This window comes from Bombina bombina, chromosome 6 (assembly GCF_027579735.1).
Source record: "Bombina bombina isolate aBomBom1 chromosome 6, aBomBom1.pri, whole genome shotgun sequence".
Classification (NCBI taxonomy): domain Eukaryota; kingdom Metazoa; phylum Chordata; class Amphibia; order Anura; family Bombinatoridae; genus Bombina; species Bombina bombina.
The window spans coordinates 1,151,539,375-1,151,564,398 of NC_069504.1; the positions used below are offsets into that span (position 1 = coordinate 1,151,539,375).

The 25,024-nt window shown below is 36.9% G+C and overlaps 1 protein-coding gene across 3 annotated transcripts in view; it reads right to left on the minus strand.

Moving 5' to 3' along the window:
• Positions 1-25,024, minus strand: part of LOC128664298 (solute carrier organic anion transporter family member 1C1) — a 329,411-nt gene that overhangs the window by 158,684 nt on the left and 145,703 nt on the right. For 2 of the 3 annotated variants that reach the window (XM_053719133.1, XM_053719134.1), the window contains one exon: positions 3,920-4,061. The exons of the other annotated variant lie outside the window; for it this stretch is intronic. In XM_053719133.1, coding sequence (XP_053575108.1) covers positions 3,920-4,061 — 142 coding nt within the window. The remainder of the gene's footprint in view (positions 1-3,919; positions 4,062-25,024) is intronic. 3 annotated transcript variants of the gene reach the window in all.

The following is a 25,024-nucleotide window of genomic DNA, read 5'->3' on the forward strand; positions in this document are numbered from 1 at the left end:
AAGAGAGCTTTTATTTTAGTACTGGCAGACTTTCTGCCAGTACTTAAGATGGCGGGGACAATTTTGGGGTGAGGGAGGGAAGAGAACTGTTTGGGAGAGATCAGGGGTGGGATGTGTCAGGTGGGAGGCTGATCTCTACACTAAAGCTAAAATTAACCCTGCAAGCTCCCTACAAGCTACCTAATTAACCCCTTCACTGCTAGACAAAATACACGTGTGATGCGCAGCAGCATTTTGCCGCCTTGTAATTACCAAAAAGAAACTCCAAAGCCATATATGTCTGCTATTTCTGAACAAATGGGATCCCAGAGAAGCATTTACAACCATGTGTGCCATAATTGCACAAGCTGTTAGTAAATAATTTCAGTGAGAAACCTAAAATTGTGAAAAATGTTACGATTTTTTTAATTTGATGGCATTTGGCGGTGAAATGGTGGCATGAAATATACCAAGATGGGCCTTGATCAATACTTGAGGTTGTCTACTACACTACACTAAAGCTAAAATTAACCCTAGAAGTTCCCTACATGCTCCCTAATTAACCCCTTCACTGCTGGGCATAATACACGTGTAATGCGCAGTAGTATTTAGCGGCCTTCTAATTACCAAAAAGCAACGCCAAAGCCATATATGTCTGTTATTTCTGAACAAAGAGGATCCCAGAGAAGCATTTACAACCATATATGCCATAATTGCACAAGTTGTTTGTAAATAATTTCAGTGACAAACCTAAAGTTTGTGAAAAAATTTGTGAAAAAGTGAACAATTTTTTTTATTTGACCGCATTTGGCAGTGAAATGGTGGCTTGAAATATACCAAAATGGGCCTAGATCAATACTTTGGGATGTCTACTAAAAAAAAATATATACACGTCAAGGGATATTCAAGAATTCCTGAAAGATATCAGTGTTCCAATATAACTAGCGCTAATTTTGAAAAAAATTGGTTTGGAAATAGCCAAGTGCTACTTGTACTTATTGCCCTATAACTTGCAAAAAAAGCAAATATCATGTAAACATTGGGTATTTCTAAACTCAGGACAAAATTTAGAAACTATTTACCATGGGTGTTTTTTGCTGGTTGTAGATGTGTAACAGATTTTGGGGGCCAAAGTTAGAAAAAGTGTGTTTTTTTCCATTTTTTCCTCATATTTTATAAAAAAATTTATAGTAAATTATAAGATATGATGAAAATAATGGTATCTTTAGAAAGTCCATTTAATGGCGAGAAAAACGGTATATAATATGTGTGGGTACAATAAATGAGTAAGAAGAAAATTACAGCTAAACACAAACACCACAGAAATGTAAAAATAGCCCTGGTCCTTAAGGGAAAGAAATTGAAAAATGGCCTTGGTCCTTAAGGGGTTAAGTTAAGGTTTATTTTATTTCACAGCTAAGTTTTTATTTATTTTAAGGTAGTTATATTGTAAATTTAATTTAAAGTTAGGGGGTGTTAGGTTTAGGGGTTAATAGTTTAATTTAGTGTGTTGCGATGTGGGGGGCAGCGGTTTAGGGGTTAATAGCTTTAGTTTAGTATTAGCAATGTGGGGGGGGCCTGGCGGTTTAGGGGTTAATATCTTTAGTTTAGTATTAGCAATATGGGGGGCTGGCGGTTTAGGGGTTAATATGTTTATTATAGTAGTAGCGATGTCGGGGGCCAGCGGTTTAGGGGTTAAAAGGTTTATTTAGATGTTAGCGATGCGTGGAGTGGCAGTTTAGGGGTTAATAGTTTTATTTAGTGTCGGCAATGTCAGAAAGTTGCGGATTAGTTGTATTTAGACTAGGGTTTTATTTTAGGGTGTTAGGTTTTTACATAACTTTCTTTTCCCCATAAACATCAATGGGATTGGGTTATAGCGATTGCCATTCCGTGATCGCAGGTGTTAGTTTTTTTCTAACACTTTCTCTCCATTGATGTCTATGGGGAAAATGTGCACCAGCATGAGCACATAAAGTCAGGCCTTGGGTTTTTGTGCGGTATTGAGCTTATTGCACCATATCGCACAACAAAAGAAGGTTTTCCAGTAACTTGTAATGGCAGCGCTATGAAGAGTCCGATACAGCTATTTTTTTTGCGTTATTTACGTTTTAGCGCACAACTTGTAATCTCGGTGAAAGAAAATACTGTTTTTATTATTAAATATATATTTCTATATATATGATACTGTTTATGTAAAATACGTATCTATACCTATCTAGCTATAGAAATAGATATACAGGTATAGGTATATACAGATATATATATAGAAATATGTATTTACAATAGAAAGGCCGTTATCCTGTAAGTGAAGAGCAATAGAATGTTAAACATGCACATTACATATTTAGTAAAATACAAATACTTATATACATAGATACATAGATACATAGAAACATAGAAACATAGATACATAGATACATAGATACATAAATACATAAATACATAAATACATAGATACATATATACATAGATACATAGATACATAGATACATAGATACATAGAAACATAGAAACATAGATACATAGATACATAGATGCATAGATGCATAGATACATAGATGCATAGATACATAGATACATAAATACATAAATACATATATACATAGATACATAGATACATAAATACATAGATACATAAATACATATATACATAGATGCATAGATACATAGATACATAAATACATAAATACATATATACATAGATACATAGATACATAAATACATAGATACATAGATACATAGATACATAGATACATAAATACATAGATACATAGATACATAGATACATATATACATAGATACATAGATACATAAATACATAGATATATAGATACATAGATACATATATACATAGATACATAAATACATAGATACATAGATACATAGATACATATATACATAGATACATAGATACATAGATACATAGATACATAAATACATAGATACATAAATACATAGATACATAAATACATAGATACATAGATACATAGATACATATATACATAGATACATAGATACATAAATACATAGATATATAGATACATAGATACATATATACATAGATACATAAATACATAGATACATAGATACATAGATACATATATACATAGATACATAGATACATAGATACATAGATACATAGATACATAAATACATAGATACATAGATACATAGATATATAGATACATAAATACATAGATACATATATACATAGATACATAGATACATAGATACATAGATACATAGATACATAAATACATAGATACATAGATACATAGATACATAGATACATATATACATAGATACATAGATACATAAATACATAGATATATAGATACATAGATACATAGATACATAGATACATAGATACATAGATACATAGATACATAGATACATAAATACATAGATACATAGATACATAGATACATAGATACATAAATACATAGATACATAGATACATAGATACATAAATACATAGATACATAAATACATAGATACATAGATACATAGATACATAGATACATATATACATAGATACATAGATACATAGATACATGTATGTATATACTGTATGTATCTCTATGTTAAATCTCTTTGCAGCCTTTTTTTTCTAATACTGCAGACCTCATATCTTTGAGCCCTTATTTTTAATGCAATATTTTTTTAAATCTTTTTTATCAGACAGTGTTATTATGGGTGGAACTGTGCTGTTACGTGTACTTTTGATGTGTTTTATGCATTTTTTTGAAGTCATGCTAACCTGGTGTGTGTTAAATTCAATTGCGCTCAAGCGAACGCATTTACTTTCAACTCGTAATACGTGTGCTACTTTTGACACCTATAAAAAGCGGCAATATGCCCCTTATCGGATGTGCACAACAGTGAGTGCACCACTTGTAATCAAGCCCATTATAAGTAGAAAATGAGAAATATTTACCAATCTCAAAACTTCCATCAACAATTCCAGCGACAGAGGAGGAGATATCAAACCTGCGTTCAATTTGTGTGATAGAACTTTTCATATAACTCCCAGCAAAGGCTTTAGCAAAGTATGAAAAGCAGAGAGCGGCCAAAAACATCTGAAACAGAGAAATGATCTGTCTTAATATGTGATTATTGTTACTCATCTCATAATTAGTAATGATCTGTCTTAATATGTGATTATTGTTACTCATCTCATAATGAGTAATGATCTGTCTTATTATGTGATTATTGTTACTCATCTCATAATGAGTAATGATCAGTCTTATTATGTGATTATTGTTACTCATCTCATAATGAGTAATGATCTGTCTTATTATGTGATTATTGTTACTCATCTCATAATGAATAATGATCTGTCTTATTATGTGATTATTGTTACTCATCTCATAATGAATAATGATCTGTCTTATTATGTGATTATTGTTACTCATCTCATAATGAATAATGAACAGAGAAATGATCTGTCTTAATATGTGATTATTGTTACTCATCTCATAATGAATAATGAACAGAGAAATGATCTGTCTTAATATGTGATTATTGTTACTCATCTCATAATGAGTAATTATCTGTCTTAATATGTGATTATTGTTACTCATCTCATAATGAGTAATGATCTGTCTTATTATGTGATTATTGTTACTCATCTCATAATGAATAATGATCTGTCTTATTATGTGATTATTGTTACTCATCTCATAATGAATAATGAACAGAGAAATGATCTGTCTTAATATGTGATTATTGTTACTCATCTCATAATGAGTAATTATCTGTCTTAATATGTGATTATTGTTACTCATCTCATAATGAGTAATGATCTGTCTTATTATGTGATTATTGTTACTCATCTCATAATGAGTAATGATCTGTCTTATTATGTGATTATTGTTACTCATCTCATAATGAGTAATGATCTGTCTTAATATGTGATTATTGTTACTCATCTCATAATGAATAATGATCTGTCTTATTATGTGATTATTGTTACTCATCTCATAATGAATAATGAACAGAGAAATGATCTGTCTTAATATGTGATTATTGTTACTCATCTCATAATGAATAATGAACAGAGAAATGATCTGTCTTAATATGTGATTATTGTTACTCATCTCATAATGAGTAATTATCTGTCTTAATATGTGATTATTGTTACTCATCTCATAATGAGTAATGATCTGTCTTATTATGTGATTATTGTTACTCATCTCATAATGAATAATGAACAGAGAAATGATCTGTCTTAATATGTGATTATTGTTACTCATCTCATAATGAGTAATTATCTGTCTTAATATGTGATTATTGTTACTCATCTCATAATGAGTAATGATCTGTCTTATTATGTGATTATTGTTACTCATCTCATAATGAGTAATGATCTGTCTTATTATGTGATTATTGTTACTCATCTCATAATGAGTAATTATGTCTTAATATGTGATTATTGTTACTCATCTCATAATGAGTAATGATCTGTCTTATTATGTGATTATTGTTACTCATCTCATAATGAATAATGAACAGAGAAATGATCTGTCTTAATATGTGATTATTGTTACTCATCTCATAATGAGTAATTATCTGTCTTAATATGTGATTATTGTTACTCATCTCATAATGAGTAATGATATGTCTTATTATGTGATTATTGTTACTCATCTCATAATGAGTAATGATCTGTCTTATTATGTGATTATTGTTACTCATCTCATAATGAGTAATGATCTGTCTTATTATGTGATTATTGTTACTCATCTCATAATGAGTAATGATCTGTCTTATTATGTGATTATTGTTACTCATCTCGTAATGAGTAATGATCTGTCTTAATATGTGATTATTGTTACTCATCTCGTAATGAGTAATGATCTGTCTTATTATGTGATTATTGTTACTCATCTCATAATGAGTAATGATCTGTCTTATTATGTGATTATTGTTACTCATCTCATAATGAGTAATGATCTGTCTTATTATGTGATTATTGTTACTCATCTCGTAATGAGTAATGATCTATCTTATTATGTGATTATTGTTACTCATCTCATAATGAGTAATGATCTGTCTTATTATGTGATTATTGTTACTCATCTCATAATGAGTAATGATCTGTCTTATTATGTGATTATTGTTACTCATCTCATAATGAGAAATGATCTGTCTTATTATGTGATTATTGTTACTCATCTCGTAATGAGTAATGATCTGTCTTATTATGTGATTATTGTTACTCATCTCATAATGAGTAATGATCTGTCTTATTATGTGATTATTGTTACTCATCTCATAATGAGTAATGATCTGTCTTATTATGTGATTATTGTTACTCATCTCGTAATGAGTAATGATCTGTCTTATTATGTGATTATTGTTACTCATCTCATAATGAGTAATGATCTGTCTTATTATGTGATTATTGTTACTCATCTCATAATGAGTAATGATCTGTCTTATTATGTGATTATTGTTACTCATCTCATAATGAGAAATGATCTGTCTTATTATGTGATTATTGTTACTCATCTCATAATGAGTAATGAACAGAGAAATGATCTGTCTTAATATGTGATTATTGTTACTCATCTCGTAATGAGTAATGATCTGACTTATTATGTGATTATTGTTACTCATCTCATAATGAGTAATGATCTGTCTTATTATGTGATTATTGTTTTTTTATTTTTTTTTAACTTTAATTTTTATTGAATTTTTCAAGAAAAAGTAGAAAAGTACGACAATTAGTACATCCAAAACGTACAGTTTCAATTACATAACATACATAAAGGATAATTAAAGAGGCGCAATCTATGCGTTAAATAATCATAGTCAACAATTAAATAACATGGAAACAAACAAAATGAAAAAGTTTCTGTATCACTCAACAGGCCATTCTTGGACCTTCTAAGCTTAGACAATATTAATACTGAAATATAAGGTATTCCAATATAGAGGAGGCAGCTTTTCACAACATAAAAATCTTTACCTCAGAAATATTCAACAAATAATATTCTTAGATATAGTTGATACATCAATCTCATTAGTTATATAAAAAAAAAGAAAAAAAAAGAAAACACTAATAGCAGAACAAGATTAGCTTTACATTGTGCTAGTTCGATGTTTAACCTAGAATTACTACCAAGAATTTTCTGTATCAAATAATATTTGAGCGAATTTAATTGTCGACTAGTGTCTTCTAGCCATGTTCAAGCCAATCCTATTATACAGACGGGATTGGGCCCCAGGAGGGGGGGAGGTGCGTGGCCGGGAAATAAGAGGGAGAAAGGAGGGGAAGAAAAAAAAAGAAAAAAAAAGGGGGGGGGAGGGGTTTTTCAATTAGTTGTCTAAATTATTTCTGTATCTTCTGATAAAATCTAGCCACTTGCATTCAAATCTATACTGATGACTTATTCCGTTATTAAAACTATCAAGCTGTTCTAATATATATTGAGAGTGTAGTAGGTAGGTTAGATTATTAATTGTTGGTGCTCTATTGGATTTCCAATTTTTCAAGATGAGGTATCTCCCCCCCAGAATTACAGTATTTATTAGCTCAATGTTAGGGACATATTCTACAAGATCGTTCCGATCTACTAGAAAGATAGCATGTTGTAATTCTAAAACTATCTGGATATCGAGTACTCTATTCAACCAAAATTGGATTTTACGCCAGAAGTGCTGGATCTTTGGACATCGCCAGATCATGTGGGCCAGGTCGGCATCAGAAGAACTGCATCGAGGGCACAGGTGAGATGAGTTCCCACGCCATCTATTTAGATTGGCCGGGGTTATGTGAATGCGGTTTATAAGTTTGAAATGTGATTCTCGCCATGACGCCGATAGAGTAGCGCGTTCCACCAATACTATGCTGTGTTTAATTTTATCAAGATCTAGAGTTTGCATGTCTCTACTCCATTTTGAGTGCATATCTAAGAGATTCGCTTCTCCAGACTCGAGAAGCAACATCCTATGCCAATAACTAATTGCATGCTTGCCTGCCTTAAACAGAGCGAGACCCATTTTGATACCTGGATGTAGGTGGTCTCTAGCTGAGTCTTTAGTAATCTCAGTGTACCAATGCCGCACTTGTAAATAAGCATAAAAGTCAGTGTTTTTAAGTTGATAGTGATTTTTTAAAGTTGCGAAAGTGTGTACCCCGGTAGTTTCTGGGTCCCTAAATTGTACTAAGTGTTTCAGACCCAGTCTGAACCATCTGCTGAAAACTTTGTTCCTGATGCCTGGGGTGAAGCACGGATTCCCTACAATGGGTACATATTCTGAGATTTGTGGAGTGTCCTTCATACACGTCCTAATGAATTGCCATGCGTTAATAGTGTGCATTATTGTAGGTTTCGTTTTAACCTTGCATGGTAAGTCCTTAATAGGACAGTGTAGCAGAGCCACTAGGTTAAATGGAGTGACTAGATTTTGCTCAATTTCATAAGAAGCAACAAATGACCCAGCAGTGAGCCAATCCATGGCGACCTTGGCCAAACATAATTTATTGTAGATCAAAAAACTAGGAAGTGCTAAACCTCCACTTTGTCTAGGGAGCGAAAGTTTCTGTAGGGTAATGCGTCTCTTGCCCGTACCCCAAATAAACAACCTGATGGAACTATCCAAGCGTTTGAGATCTGCATTTGTTAAGGGAATTGGAATATTTTGCATTGTGTAAAGTAATTTAGGTAATATAATCATTTTAATCAAATTGATTTTTGCCGTCAGTGATAGAGGTAACTTTGCCCAGTTTTTAAGATCTAATTGAATTTTATTTAATAAAGGGGAGTAGTTCAGCAAATACCATTCTGCCGGGTCTGTACTAATTTTAATTCCTAAGTATGTAATATATTGATCTGCCACCTTGAAAGGTGGAGTATAGTCTGTACCCCTAGGTCTGGTTATCCATAGCAAGTCAGATTTGGAGATGTTTATTTTATAGCCTGAGAATGTGCCGAATTTGGCAATTATATCTATAATTATTGGGATCTCTGATTGTGGCTTATTAAGAAAGAGTAGCAGATCATCCGCGTATAGAAGTAGTTTAAGATATTTGTCTCCCAAAGGGATCCCTTGTAAATATTGTTTCAACATCAGTGCCAAAGGTTCAATTGCTAAATTGAACAATAGAGGTGAGATTGGACACCCTTGTCTTGTCCCTGTCAAAATCTCAAAGGTTTCTGTGGGAGAACCAATGACCAGAAGTACTGAAGAGGCCTTCGCATATAAAGCATGGATACATCTAGGAAAATGGTCCCTAAAGCCGAATTGTTCCATAGTAAAGAATAAATGGTCCCAAATAATTGAGTCGAATGCTTTTTGAGCGTCGACTGACAAAATCGCCGTTCCCTCACAATTGTGTGCCTTTTCTATATGATAAAAGTCTAACAATAATAGAATTTTCCGAATACTGGCGGCTGGGTTCCTATTCAGCATGAAGCCGACCTGATCCGCATGAATCAGCGTGCCAAGAATTAGTTTAAGTCTGTTAGATAGAATGGTTGTGAATATTTTATAGTCCGTGTTAAGTAGTGATATAGGGCGATATGAGTCAATAAGTTCTGGATCTTTGTTCTTTTTTGGAATTAAAATAATTTTAGATGCTGCAAAGTATGCTGAGGGCACCTTACCATGACACAAATAGTCATTGAATAAATTGACCAATGGGGTGTTTATCTCCTCTTTAAGAATCTTATAAAATTCTGACGGGAGCATATCGGGGCCAGCTGCTTTATCCAAACTGAGTTTATCGATGGCTTGCGTTACCTCTATAGTTGTTATGGGTATGTTAAGTTCCTCTGCCTTGTCTAGAGATAACCTTGGGAGTGAGATTTTTTCCCAGAAGCATTTTTTATTCTGTGTGTGAATCTGAGGGGCTGCATATAGTTTTTTTAAAAAATTAGCAAAGCCATTCTTGATTGCCTCTGTCTCAGTAACTCTTATCCCATCCACCACAATAGCCTTAATTGGTTTAGGCGCTGTATGTAATTTCACCTGGTTTGCTAGGAGCTTACCTATTTTACTACCATATCTGTAGTAACTGGTTCTTTGACGCTGGTCTTGCTTTATGGTCTGTTGAAGGTTGAATGCCTCCCACTCCTGTTTTGCTTTGATATACTTGTGCCAATTAGTATCATTAGGTGTCATTATATAGGTGTTATAAGAGTTGCTGAGGCAGTTAGACAACTGGATCTCCCTTGAGCGTAAATTTGCTCTAAGTTTGCAGGTATATTGCTTAATTTCTCCCCTGATCACTGCTTTGGCTGCTTCCCAAAATGTTTCTGGTTTAGAACTGTGTGAAAGATTTTGTGTCCTATATTCACTCCATCTTTCAGAGATAAATTTGTTAAATGCTGGGTTTTTATATAAATAACGAGGGAAAGTGTACCCTCTGCTTGGCTCATATTTACTGTTATCTAGACCAATCTCCAACGAGATAGGAGCATGGTCTGAGATAGTGAATTCGCCAATTTGCGATTTAGCCACTGAGCCAAGAAGTCTATCTGACCCAAGAAAATAGTTGATACGTGAGAATGATTTGAACTGTTTTGATTCATATGTGAACGCACGGTTATTTGGAAATATGTGCCGCCAAATATCCCTAATCTTAAGTGCTCGACAAAATGATCTAAGAATTCTTGTTGCTTTTTGGGATACTTTGACACTTGTTTGCTTTGTGGTCTGTAATCTATCAATACTATTAAAAACCATGTTGAAATTTCCAGCAACTATCAGGGTGGTATCGACATAGTGCGAGAGTTTAGTCCTCAAAGTTTCCCAAAAAATGAGTAATGATCTGTCTTATTATGTGATTATTGTTACCCATCTGATAATGAGTAATGATCTGTCTTATTATGTGATTATTGTTACTCATCTCATAATGAGTAATGATCTGTCTTATTATGTGATTATTGTTACTCATCTCATAATGAGTAATGATCTGTCTTATTATGTGATTATTGTTACTCATCTGATAATGAGTAATGATCTGTCTTATTATGTGATTATTGTTACTTATCTCATAATGAGTAATGATCTGTCTTATTATGTGATTATTGTTACTCATCTCATAATGAGTAATGATCTGTCTTATTATGTGATTATTGTTACTCATCTCATAATGAGTAATGATCTGTCTTATTATGTGATTATTGTTACTCATCTCGTAATGAGTAATGATCTGTCTTATTATGTGATTATTGTTACTCATCTCGTAATGAGTAATGATCTGTCTTATTATGTGATTATTGTTACTCATCTCGTAATGAGTAATGATCTGTCTTATTATGTGATTATTGTTACTCATCTCGTAATGAGTAATGATCTGTCTTATTATGTGATTATTGTTACTCATCTGATAATGAGTAATGATCTGTCTTATTATGTGATTATTGTTACTCATCTCATAATGAGTAATGATCTGTCTTATTATGTGATTATTGTTACCCATCTCATAATGAGTAATGATCTGTCTTATTATGTGATTATTGTTACTCATCTCGTAATGAGTAATGATCTGTCTTATTATGTGATTATTGTTACTCATCTGATGAGTAATGATCTGTCTTATTATGTGATTATTGTTACTCATCTCGTAAATGAGTAATGATCTGTCTTATTATGTGATTATTGTTACTCATCTGATGAGTAATGATCTGTCTTATTATGTGATTATTGTTACCCATCTGATAATGAGTAATGATCTGTCTTATTATGTGATTATTGTTACTCATCTCATAATGAGTAATGATTTGTCTTATTATGTGATTATTGTTACTCATCTCGTAAATGAGTAATTATCTGTCTTATTATGTGATTATTGTTACTCATCTCATAATGAGAAATGATCTGTCTTATTATGTAATTATTGTTACTCATCTGATAATGAGTAATGATCTGTCTTATTATGTGATTATTGTTACTCATCTCATAATGAGTAATGTTCTGTCTTATTATGTGATTATTGTTACCCATCTCATAATGAGTAATGATCTGTCTTATTATGTGATTATTGTTACTCATCTCATAATGAGTAATGATCTGTCTTATTATGTGATTATTGTTACTCATCTCATAATGAGTAATGATCTGTCTTATTATGTGATTATTGTTACTCATGTCGTAATGAGTAATGATCTGTCTTATTATGTGATTATTGTTACTCATCTCGTAATGAGTAATGATCTGTCTTATTATGTGATTATTGTTACTCATCTCATAATGAGAAATGATCTGTCTTATTATGTGATTATTGTTACTCATCTCATAATGAGTAATGATCTGTCTTATTATATGATTATTGTTACTCATCTCGTAATGAGTAATGATCTGTCTTATTATGTGATTATTGTTACCCATCTCATAATGAGTAATGATCTGTCTTATTATGTGATTATTGTTACTCATCTCATAATGAGTAATGATCTGTCTTATTATGTGATTATTGTTACCCATCTCATAATGAGTAATGATCTGTCTTATTATGTGATTATTGTTACTTATCTCGTAATGAGTAATGAACAGAGAAATGATCTGTCTTATTATGTGATTATTGTTACTCATCTCGTAATGAGTAATGATCTGTCTTATTATGTGATTATTGTTACCCATCTCATAATGAGTAATGATCTGTCTTATTATGTGATTATTGTTACTCATCTCATAATGAGTAATGATCTGTCTTATTATGTGATTATTGTTACTCATCTGATAATGAGTAATGATCTGTCTTATTATGTGATTATTGTTACTCATCTGATAATGAGTAATGATCTGTCTTATTATGTGATTATTGTTACTCATCTGATAATGAGTAATGATCTGTCTTATTATGTGATTATTGTTACTCATCTCATAATGAGTAATGATCTGTCTTATTATGTGATTATTGTTACTCATCTCATAATGAGTAATGATCTGTCTTATTATGTGATTATTGTTACTCATCTCGTAATGAGTAATAATCTGTCTTATTATGTGATTATTGTTAGTCATCTGATAATGAGTAATGATCTGTCTTATTATGTGATTATTGTTACTCATCTCATAATGAGTAATGATCTGTCTTATTATGTGATTATTGTTACTCATCTCATAATGAGTAATGATCTGTCTTATTATGTGATTATTGTAACTCATCTGATAATGAGTAATGATCTGTCTTATTATGTGATTATTGTTAAGTCATCTCATAATTAGTGATGTTGCGAACTGTTCACCGGAGAACAGTTCCCGGCGAACATAGCTTGTTCGCGTTCGCCACTGCGGGCGAACATATGCGATGTTCGATCCGCCCCCTATGTGTCATCATTGAGGAAACTTTGACCCTGTATGTCACAGCCTTCTGACACATTAGAGCCAATCAGCATCAGACACTCCCTCACATACCCTCCCAGCTTCTTGGCAGCAGCCATTTTAGACTCATAACGATTTTGCTTTGTTAGAGAGAGGACCTTTTTTGTTGATTCTGCTGATATTATAGGGAAATAGATAGCTAGGCTAGTGTATTTAGTGTCCACTACAGTCCTGAAGGACTCTTCTCATCTCTGCTGCAAGGACAGCACCCCAAAAAGCCCTTTTTAGGGCTATAACTTCAGTCGTTTTTTTTTTTTTTTTTTTTTTTTTATTTGTATTTGCCTGGCTTTCAGCTTGTGTGTGAGGCTCACAGCATACGCTGTGATTAGTGCCACCACTGATATCTGCCTAACAACATTAGTTTAAATTTAACCAACAAAAATTTTAAAATATTTTGCTAGTGTAATTTATTTTCATTTTCTATCAGGCCTGTGTCACACAGCATATACTCTGGTTCATTGCTCTGTGCCAGCCACCACTCATATCCGCTTATAGCATTATTTTAAATGTAAAAAAAAACGTTTAAATCATTTTGCTAGTGTAATCTAATTTAATTTTCTATCAGGCCTGTTTCTCTCAGGCTCACACAGCATATACTTCAGTTTTTTTCAGTCTTTTGGTTAATTGCTCTGTGCCAGCCACCACTCATATCTGCTTAACCTTATTTTAAATTTTTAAAAAAAGTTTTAAATAATTTTGCTAGTGTAATCTAATTTCATTTTCTATCAGGCCTGTGTGTTTTGCTGACTTACAGAGCATACTGTTGTTAATTGCTGCCCTACGTAGCAGCCAGCCAGTGCCACCGCTCATATCTGCTTAACATTATTTTAAATTTAAAAGAAAAACTTTTAAATTATTTTGCTAGTGTAATCTAATTTAATTTTCTATCAGGCCTGTGTGTTTCTCACTTACACAGCATACTGTGGTAAATTGCTGCCCTACCTACCAGCCACGACTCATATCTGCTTTACAATATTTTAAAGTTAAAAAAAAAAAAAAAATCATTTTGCTAGTGTAATTTAATTTTTTTTCCATCAGGCCTGAGTGTTTCTGGCCCACATCATATAGTGTTACACAGATTACATTTTTTTTTTCTACCACTTATATCTGGTGTAGCAACATTAGTGTAAATTTTATGTTAAATTTTTTTAACATCAGTCCTCTTTTAGTGTTATTAAATTTTAGTTGCCAGGCTGCCATTAGTGCCAGCCTGTGTGTCAGGTTGCGTGCATATACTGTGCCTACTTCCATCCTCAGTGCCAGTCCACCACTCCTATCTGTTGTAACATAAAATTAAATGTTGTAAAAAAAACTTTTACATCACTCTTTGAGTGTTATTTAATATTAGTTCACAGGTCAGCCTGCCACAACTAGTGTCAGCCTGTGTGCCAGGCCCACTTGCCAACTAGTTACACCAATCATAGCTGTTGTAACAGTATTGTTAATATTTAAATAAAAAATTGTTAGATTGTGAATTGTCAGTTTGCTCGTGCCATTGAATTGCACTTCCTTCCTGCCTGCCAGCCTGTGTGCCAGGCCCACTAGCCATTAGTACCACAAATCATATTTCTTGTAACAGTATTTAAAAAAATTGTAAATCATCACTTTTTGACTGCGAATCTTCAGTCTCCTAGTGCCATTGAATTGCAGTTTCCTCCTGCCTGCCAGCCTGTGTCCCAGGCCCACTTGCCAACTAGTTACACCAATCATATTTGTTGTAACAGTATTGTTAATATTTAAAATAAAAAAATCTTAGATTGTGAATCACCAGTCTACTAGTGCCATTGAATTGAAGTTACCTCCTGCCTGCCAACCTGTGTGCCAGGCCCACTTGCCAACTAGTTACACCAATCATATTTGTTGTAACAGTATTGTTAATGTTTTAAATTAAAAAATGTTAGATTGTGATTCATCAGTTTGCTCGTGCCATTGAATTTCAGTTTCCTCCTGCCTGCCAGCGTGTGTGCCAGGCCCACTAGCCACTAGTGCCACCAATCATATTTCTTGTAACAGTATAGAAAATTTTTAAATCATAATTATTTTGACTGTGAATCTTCAGTCTCCTAGTGCCATTGAATTGCAGTATCATCCTGCCTGCCAGCCTGTGTGCCAGGCCCACTTGCCAACTAGTTACACCAATCATATTTGTTGTAAGAGTATTGTTAATATTTTAAAAAAAAATTGTTAGATTGTGAATCATCAGTTTGCTCGTGCCATTGAATTGCAGTTTCCTCCTGCCTGCCAGCGTGTGTGCCAGGCCCACTAGCCAATTAGTGCCATCTATCATATTTCTTGTAACAGTATTGAAAAAATTGTAAATCATAACTTTTTGGACTGTGAATCTTCAGTCTCCTAGTGCCATTGAATTGCAGTTTCCTCCTGCCTGCCAGCCTGTGTCCCAGGCCGACTTGCCAACTAGTTACACCAATCATAATTGTTGTAACAATATTGTTAATATGTAAAAATAAAAATTGTTAGATTGTGAATTATCAGTTTGCTCGAGCCATTGAATTTCAGTTTCCTCCTGCCTGCCAGCGTGTGTGCCAGGCCCACTAGCCACTAGTGCCACCAATCATATTTCTTGTAACAGTATTGAAAAATTTTTAAATCATAATTTTTTTGACTGTGAATCTTTAGTCTCCTAGTGCCATTGAATTGCAGTTTCCTCCTGCCTGCCAGCCTGTGTGCCAGGCCCACTTGCCAACTAGTTACACCAATCATATTTGTTGTAACAGTATTGTTAATATTTAAAATTTAAAATTGTTAGATTGTGAATCATCAGTTTGCTCGTGCCATTAAATTGCACTTTCCTCCTGCCTGTCAGCGTGTGTGCCAGGCCCACTAGCCAACTAGTGCCACCAATCATATTTATTGTAACAGTATTGAAATTTTTTTAAATCATAACTTTTTTGACTGTGAATCTTCAGTCTCCTAGTGCCATTGAATTGCAGTTTCCTCCTGCCTGCCAGCCTGTGTGCCAGGCCCACTAGCCAACTAGTTACACCAATCATATTTGTTTTAACAGTATTGTTAATATTTAAAAATAAAAATTGTTAGATTGTGAATTATCAGTTTGCTCGAGCCATTGAATTTCAGTTTCCTCCTGCCTGCCAGCGTGTGTGCCAGGCCCATTAGCCACTAGTGCCACCAATCATATTTCTTTTAACAGTATTGAAAAAATTTTAAATCATAATTTTTTTGACTGTGAATCTTCATTCTCCTAGTGCCAATGAATTGCAGTTTCCTCCTGCCTGCCAGCCTGTGTGACAGGCCGACTTGCCAACTAGTTACACCAATCATAATTGTTGTAACAGTATTGTTAATATTTAAAATTAAAAATTGTTAGATTGTGAATCATCAGTTTGCTCGTGCCATTGAATTGCACTTTCCTCCTGCCTGCCAGCGTGTGTGCCAGGCCCACTAGCCAATTAGTACCACCTATCATATTTCTTGTAACAGTATTGAAAAAATTGTAAATCATAACTTTTTTGACTGTGAATCTTCAGTCTCCTAGTGCCATTGAATTGCAGTTTCCTTATGCCTGCCAGCCTGTGTGCCAGGCCCATTAGCCAATTAGTGCCACCTATCATATTTCTTGTAACAGTATTTAAAAAATTGTAAATCATCACTTTTTTGACTGTGAATCTGCAGTCTCCTAGTGCCATTGAATTGCAGTTTCCTCCTGCCTGCGAGCCTGTGTGCCAGGCCGACTTGCCAACTAGTTACACCAATCATATTTGTTGTAACAGTATTGTTAATATTTAAAATTGAAAATTGTTAGATTGTGAATCATCAGTTTGCTCGTGCCATTGAATTGCGCTTTCTTCCTGCCTGCCAGCCTGTGTGCCAGGCCCACTAGCCAATTAGTGCCACCTATCATATTTCTTGTAACAGTATTGTTAATATTTAAAATAAAAAATTGTTAGATTATGAATCATCAGTTTGCTTGTGCAATTGAATTGCTGTTTCCTCCTGCCTGCCAGCGTGTGTCCCAGGCCCACTAGCCAACTTGTGCCAACCATCATATTTCTTGTAACTGTATTGAATTTTTTTTAAATCATACGTTTTTTGACTGTGAATCTTCAGTCTCCTAGTGCCATTGAATTGCAGTTTCCTCCTGCCTGCCAGCCTGTGTGCCAGGCCCACTTGCCAACTAGTTACACCAATCATATTTGTTGTAACAGTATTGTTAATATTTAAAAAAAAAATTGTTAGATTGTGAATCATCAGTTTGCTCGTGCCATTGAATTGCACTTTCCTCCTGCCTGCCTGCCAGCGTGTGTGCCAGGCCCACTAGCCAACTACTGCCACCAATCATATTTCTTGTAACAGTATTGAAAAAAATTTAAATCATAACTTTTTTGACTGTGAATCTTCAGTCTCCTAGTGCCATTGAATTGCAGTTTCCTCCTGCCTGCCAGCCTGTGTCCCAGGCCGACTTGCCAACTAGTTACACCAATCATAATTGTTGTAACAGTATTGTTAATATTTAAAAATAAAAATTGTTAGATTGTGAATCATCAGTTTGCTCGAGCTATTGAATTTCAGTTTCCTCCTGCCTGCCAGAGTGTGTGCCAGGCCCACTAGCCACTAGTGCCACCAATCATATTTCTTGTAACAGTATTGAAACATTTTTAAATCATAATTTTTTTGACTGTGAATCTTTAGTCTCCTAGTGCCATTGAATTGCAGTTTCCTCCTGCCTGCCAGCCTGTGTGCCAGGCCCACTTGCCAACTAGTTACACCAATCATATTTCTTGTAACAGTATTGTTAATATTTAAAATTAAAAATTGTTAGATTGTGAATCATCAGTTTGCTCGTGCCATTGAATTGCACTTTCCTCCTGCCTGCCAGCGTGTGTGCCAGGCCCAGTAGCCAACTAGTGCCACCAATCATATTTCTTGTAACAGTGTTGAAAACAATTTAAATCATAACTTTTTTGACTGTGAATCTTCAGTCTCCTAGTGCCATTGAATTGCAGTTTCCTCCTGCCTGCCAGCCTGTGTGCCAGGCCCACTTGCCAACTAGTTACACCAATCATATTTGTTGTAACAGTATTGTTAATATTTAAAAATAAAAATTGTTAGATTGTGAATCATCAGTTTGCTCGAGCCATTGAATTTCAGTTTCCTCCTGCCTGCCAGTGTGTGTGCCAGGTCCACTAGCCACTAGTGCCACCAATCATATTTCTTTTAACAGTATTGAAAAAATTTTAAATCATAATTTTTTTGACTGTGAATCTTCAGTCTCCTAGTGCCATTGAATTGCAGTTTCCTCCTGCCTGCCAGCCTGTGTGACAGGCCGACTTGCCAACTAGTTACACCAATCATAATTGTTGTAACAGTATTTTTAATATTTAAAATTAAAAATTGTTAGATTGTGAATCATCAGTTTGCTCGTGCCATTGAATTGCACTTTCCTCCTGCCTGCCAGCGTGTGTGCCAGGCCCACTAGCCAATTAGTACCACCTATCATATTTCTTGTAACAGTATTGAAAAAATTGTAAATCATAACTTTTTTGACTGTGAATCTTCAGTCTCTTAGTGCCATTGAATTGCAGTTTCCTCCTGCCTGCCAGCCTGTGTGCCAGGCCCACTTGCCAACTAGTTACACCAATCATAGTTGTTGTAACAGTATTGTTAATATTTAAAATTAAAAATTGTTAGATTGTGAATCATCAGTTTGCTCGTGCCATTGAATTGCACTTTTCTCCTGCCTGCCAGCCTGTGTGCCAGGCCCACTAGCCAATTAGTGCCACCTATCATATTTCTTGTAACAGTATTGAAAAAAATTGTAAATCATAACTTTTTTGACTGTGAATCTTCAGTCTCCTAGTGCCATTGAATTGCAGTTTCCTCCTGCCTGCCAGCCTGTGTGCCAGGCCCACTTGCTAACTAGTTACACCAATCATAGTTGTTGTAACAGTATTGTTAATATTTAAAATTAAAAACTGTTAGATTGTGAATCATCAGTTTGCTCGTGCCATTGAATTGCACTTTCCTCCTGCCTGCCAGCCTGTGTGCCAGGCCCATTAGCCAATTAGTGCCACCTATCATATTTCTTGTAACAGTATTTAAAAAATTGTAAATCATCACTTTTTTGACTGTGAATCTGCAGTCTCCTAGTGCCATTGAATTGCAGTTTCCTCCTGCCTGCCAGCCTGTGTGCCAGGCCCACTTGCCAACTAGTTACACCAATCATATTTGTTGTAACAGTATTGTTAATATTTAAAATTAAAAATTGTTAGATTGTGAATCATCAGTTTGCTCGTGCCATTGAATTGCACTTTCCTCCTGCCTGCCTGCCAGCGTGTGTGCCAGGCCCACTAGCCAACTACTGCCACCAATCAGATTTCTTGTAACAGTATTGAAAAAAATTTAAATCATAACTTTTTTGACTGTGAATCTTCAGTCTCCTAGTGCCATTGAATTGCAGTTGCCTGCCTGCCAGCATGTGTGCCAGGCCCACTTGCCATTTCCAACTAGTGCCACCAATCATATTTGTTCTAACAGTATTGTCAATTTTTGGTAAAAACTATTTTTGGACTAAGAAGCATGACTCAGCTAGTTTAATCTAATTGCAGTTGCCTTACTCCCAGCGTGTGTGCCAGAAAGGCCCATTTGCCAACTAGTGCCAACAATCATATTTGTTGTCACAGTTCTTCTAATATTTAAAAAATAAACATTTTTGACTTTGAAACATCAGTCTTTTTTTTGTTGTCAGTCTCACAGCGTATACTGTGCCCCCTTGCCCAGTGCCACCACTCATAATTTGTGTAATAGTATTGTAAGTGTCCATTTAAAAAAAAAATGACAGGCAGAGGCAGGCCACCCCGCAGGTTCCGTTGTGGTCGTGGTGCTGTGATTCCTTTAGACCCTACAAATATGCACATTGTTCAGACGCCGGGTGCCAGGGGGGACGCAAAAAGTTCTGAGGAGGACCTAGTTGAATGGCTAACACAGGACACCCAATCTTCTACAGCTTCCGCTCCTAGTCCTCCTAACCTTGACGCACCATCTACGTCCAGCTGTGCTTTGGTCACGTCTCAAGTGACCAGTGCCACTCGCCCGCCTGTCGCCACCACCAACACTAGCACCACAGCCGCTTCACTTGATCTGTCACAAGAGTTATTGACACATCAGTTGGAAGAAATGAGTGATGCACAACCATCATTGACAGAGGATGTAGATAACAGTGATGTGTCTCAGTCATGCAGCATTACAGACATGGAGGTACGGTGTGATAATGATGATGATGTTGTACCCGCTGCTGCTTCCTTTCTTGATGTGTCAGATAAAAGTGAAGCGGTTGATGATGATGTGTCGGTGTATGTCATGTGGGTGCCTGCTACAAGAGAAGAAGAAGAGGGGGAAAGTTCAGATGGGGAGACAGAGAGGAGGAGGAGGAGACGAGTTGGGAGCAGGGCACAGTCAGACAGCATGCATCGGCACCCGGGTTCAGCCAGACAGCACGCCGACGCCCTTCAACGCATGCTGTTGCCACCACCAGAATGCTGTCATCGCAGAGCTCAGCAGTGTTGCATTTTTTTTGTGTGTCTGCCTCTGACAACAGCGATGCCATTTGCAACCTGTGCCAAAAGAAACTGAGTCGTGGGAAGTCCAACACCCACCTAGGTACAACTGCTTTGTGAAGGCACATGGTCTCCCATCACAAATGCCGATGGGAAGAACACATGAGTAGAAGCAGCACACAAACTGAAAGCTGCCCTCCTCCTCCTGCTCCAGCATCTTCAGCCACGTCAACCACTGCTGTCCTCCTTGCCCCCTCTCAACCGTCCTCCACTGAGTCTCTCTTACATTGCAGTTCCTGGTCATCTGCCCACAGTCAGGTGTCTGTCAAGGACATGTTTGAGCGTAAGAAGCCAATTTCTCAAAGTCACCCCCTTGCCCGGCGTCTGACAGCTGGCTTGTCTGAACTCTTAGCCCGCCAGCTTTTACCATACAAGCTGGTGGAGTCTGATGCTTTAAAAAAATTTGTATCTATTGGGACACCGCAGTGGAAGGTACCTGGCAGAAATTTCTTTTCACAAAAGGCAATCCCAAACCTGTACTCTGTTGTGCGAAAGGAAGTTATGGCATATCTGGCACACAGTGTTGGGGCAAGGGTTTATATGACCACGGATAGCTGGTCTGCAAAGCATGGTCAGGGCAGGTATATCACCTACACTGCGCATTGGGTAAACCTGCTGACGTCTGACAAGCATGGAATGTGTGGCTCTGCAGAAAAGTTGGTGACACCGCCACGACTTGCAGGCAGGCCTGCTGCTACCTCCTCTACTCCTCCTACTCCATCCTCTTCCATAACCTCTTCCATAACCTCTTCCTCGGCTGAGTCCTCTTCTGCTTCTGCATCTTGCTCCACATCAATGTCCCCTCCCCAGCTCCCCAGGTACTATTCCACATCCCGAGTACGGCAGTGTCACGCCTTCTTGGGGTTGACTTGCCTGAAAGCGGAGAGTCACACCGCACCAGCACTCCTGACCACCCTGAACGCACAGGTGGATCAGTGGCTGACTCCACACCAACTGGAGATTGGCAAGGTTGTTTCTGACAATGGAAGTAATTTGGTGGGGCATTGAAATTGGGCAAGTTGACACATGTGCCGTGCATGGCACATGTGTGTAATCTGATTGTACAACGCTTTGTCCATAAGTACCCAGGCTTACAGGACGTCCTGAAGCAGGCCAGGAAGGTGTGTGGCCATTTCAGGCATTCCTACACGGCCATGGCGCACTTGTTCGATATCCAGCGTCGAAACAACCTGCCAGTGAAGCGCTTGATTTGCGACAGCCCGACGCAGTGGAATTCAACACTCCTAATGTTTGACCGCCTGCTCCAACAAGAAAAAGCTGTTAATGAGTATTTGTATGACCGGGGTGCTAGGACAGCCACTGGGGAGCTGGGGATTTTTTTGCCAAATTACTGGACGCTCATGCGCAATGCCTGTAGGCTCATGCGTCCTTTTGAGGAGGTGACAAACCTTGTCAGTCGCACCGAATTCACCATCAGCGACATCTTACCATTATTTTTATTCCTGGAGCGTGCCCTGCGAAGAGTGCTGAATCAGGCCGTAGATGAGCGTGAAGAGGAAGAGTTGTGGTGTCCATCACCCCCACAAACAGCCTTATCAGCATCGCTTGCTGGATCTGTGGCAACGCAGGAAGAGGATTGTGAGGAAGAGGAGTCAGAGGAGGAATATGGCTTTGAGGAGGAGGAGGAAGACCGAGCACAACAGGCATCCCAGGGTGCTCGTTGTTGTCACCTCTCTGGTACCCGTGGTGTTGTACGTGGCTGGGGGGAAGAAGATACCCTCAGTGAGATCAGTGAGGATGAGGAATGGGACATGATTAGCTCGGCATCCAACCTTGTGCAAATGGGTTCTTTCATGCTGTCGTGCCTGTTGAGGGACCCTCGTATAAAAAAGCTGAAGGAGAACGACCTGTACTGGGTGTCCACGCTCCTAGACCCCCGGTATAAGCATAAAGTGCCTGAAATGTTACTAAATTCACGCAAGTCGTAAAGGATGGAGCATTTTAAAAATAAATTAAAAACTGTGCTTTACACAGCGTATAAGGGTGATGTCACAGCACAACGGGAATGTAACAGGTGAAGAGATGAAAGTAATCCTCCTCCTCCTCCCATGACCACAGCGGCAAGGACAGGATGCTTTCCTGACGTGTTGTTGATGGAGGACATGCATACCTTTTTAACTCCCATGCATCGCCAGAGCCTTTCGGGATCCAGCCTCAGAGAAAGACTCAACCGACAGGTAGCAGACTACCTAGCATTAACTGCGGATCTCGACACTCTGAGGAGCGATGGACCCCTTGACTACTGGGTGTGCAGGCTTGACCTGTGGCCTGAGCTATCCCAATTTGCAATGGAACTTCTGGCCTGCCCCGCTTCAAGTGTCCTGTCCGAAAGGACCTTCAGTGCAGCAGGAGGTTTTGTCACTGAGAAGAGAAGTCGCCTAGGTCAAAAAAGCCTTGACTATCTCACCTTTATTAAAATGAATGAGGGATGGATCCCGAAGGGACTGACATTGGGCGATACATTTGAGTAAAAAAGGCCTGATGATGAGATGAGCTGGCTTGGGCTACAACTGGTACACACGCTGGCTTTTTTTTTCTTATAATGCAGGATGACTTGCTTGACTTATCTGCCAACAACTAGTGTTCAAGCCGCAAGCTTTTAGGGCACTTTCTAAATGTTTTACAAACATCAATTTTTCTGGCCGCTGCTACAGCAGTGGCTACAACAATACCCAATTTTTCAGTCATTTGTACATGCCTAATTTTTCTGGCCTCTGCTGCTGCTCTGTGGGTACAAAACTCAAAGCAAAAAATAAGGCACATAACAGTGATTAAACTGATAAGAATAGTACAACTTAATACACCACTCATATCTGGTGGACCAGTAAATTGCACGCGCAGTGCCCCAAATTTGAAAGAGGAGGACCGACCAAGCATCTTTATCCATCTCTTGGTTGCTCTAAATTATCTCCGGGTTCCATCTATGCCATACCTGTACTCTATTGTGCAAAAAGGTGGCATATGTGGTGTTTCATGCTGTTGTGCCTGTTGAGGGTCGTAGCCCATGGTATAAAAAGGCTGAAGGAGAACGACCTGTAATGGATGTCCAAGCACATTTTTTGTAAAATGTTCCCGGTTCCTCTCAATTATCTCCGGGTTCCTCAAATCAATGCCATATCTGTACTCGATTGTGCAAAAGGATGGCATATGTGGTGTTTCATGCTGTTGTGCCTGTTGAGGTTTGTGGGCCATCTTATTAAAAGGGTGAAGGAGAACAAAGTGTACTGGTTGTCCAAGCATCTTTTTCCATCTCCCGGTTTCTAAAATGGATGCCATACCTGTACTCTATTGTGCAAAAGGATGGCATATGTGGTGTTTCCTGCAGTTGTTTCTGTTGAGGGTGCTGGACCCTCTTATAAAAAGGCTGAAGGAGAACGACCTGTACTGGGTGTCCAAGCATGGTTTTTTGGCCAATTTCACGTTTCCAAAAAATTATCTCTGGGTTTCTAAAATCAATGCCGTACCTGTACTCTATTGTTCAAAAGGATGCAAAATGTCCGCTTTCCAGCTGTTGTTTCTGTTGAGGGTCCTGGACCCTCTTATAAAAAGGCTGAAGGAGAAAGAAGTGTACTGGGTGTCCAATCATTTTTTTGGTCCAATTTCCCGGTTCATAAACATTATCTCTGGGTTTCTAAAATCAATGCTGTACCTGTACTCTATTGTTCAAAAGGATGCCATATGTCCTCTTTCCTGCTGTTGTTTTTGTTGAGGGTCCTGGACCCTCTTTTAAAAAGGCTGAAATAGAAAGAAGTGTACTGGGTGTCCATCCAATCATTTTTTTGGTTCAATTTGCCGGTTCCAACTAATTATCTCCGGGTTTCTAAAATCAATGCCTTACCTGTAATCTATTGTTCAAAAGGATGCCATATGTCCTCTTTCCTGCTGTTGTTTCTGTTGAGGGTCCTGGACCCTCTTATAAAAAGGCCGAAGGATAAAGAAGTGTACTGGGTGTCCAATCAATGTTTTTTTCTATTTCCCGTTTACTAAAAATTATCTCTGGGTTTCTAAAATCAATGCTGTACCTGTACTCTATTGTTCAAAAGGATGCCATATGTCCTCTTTCCTGCTGCTGTTTTTGTTGAGGGTCCTGG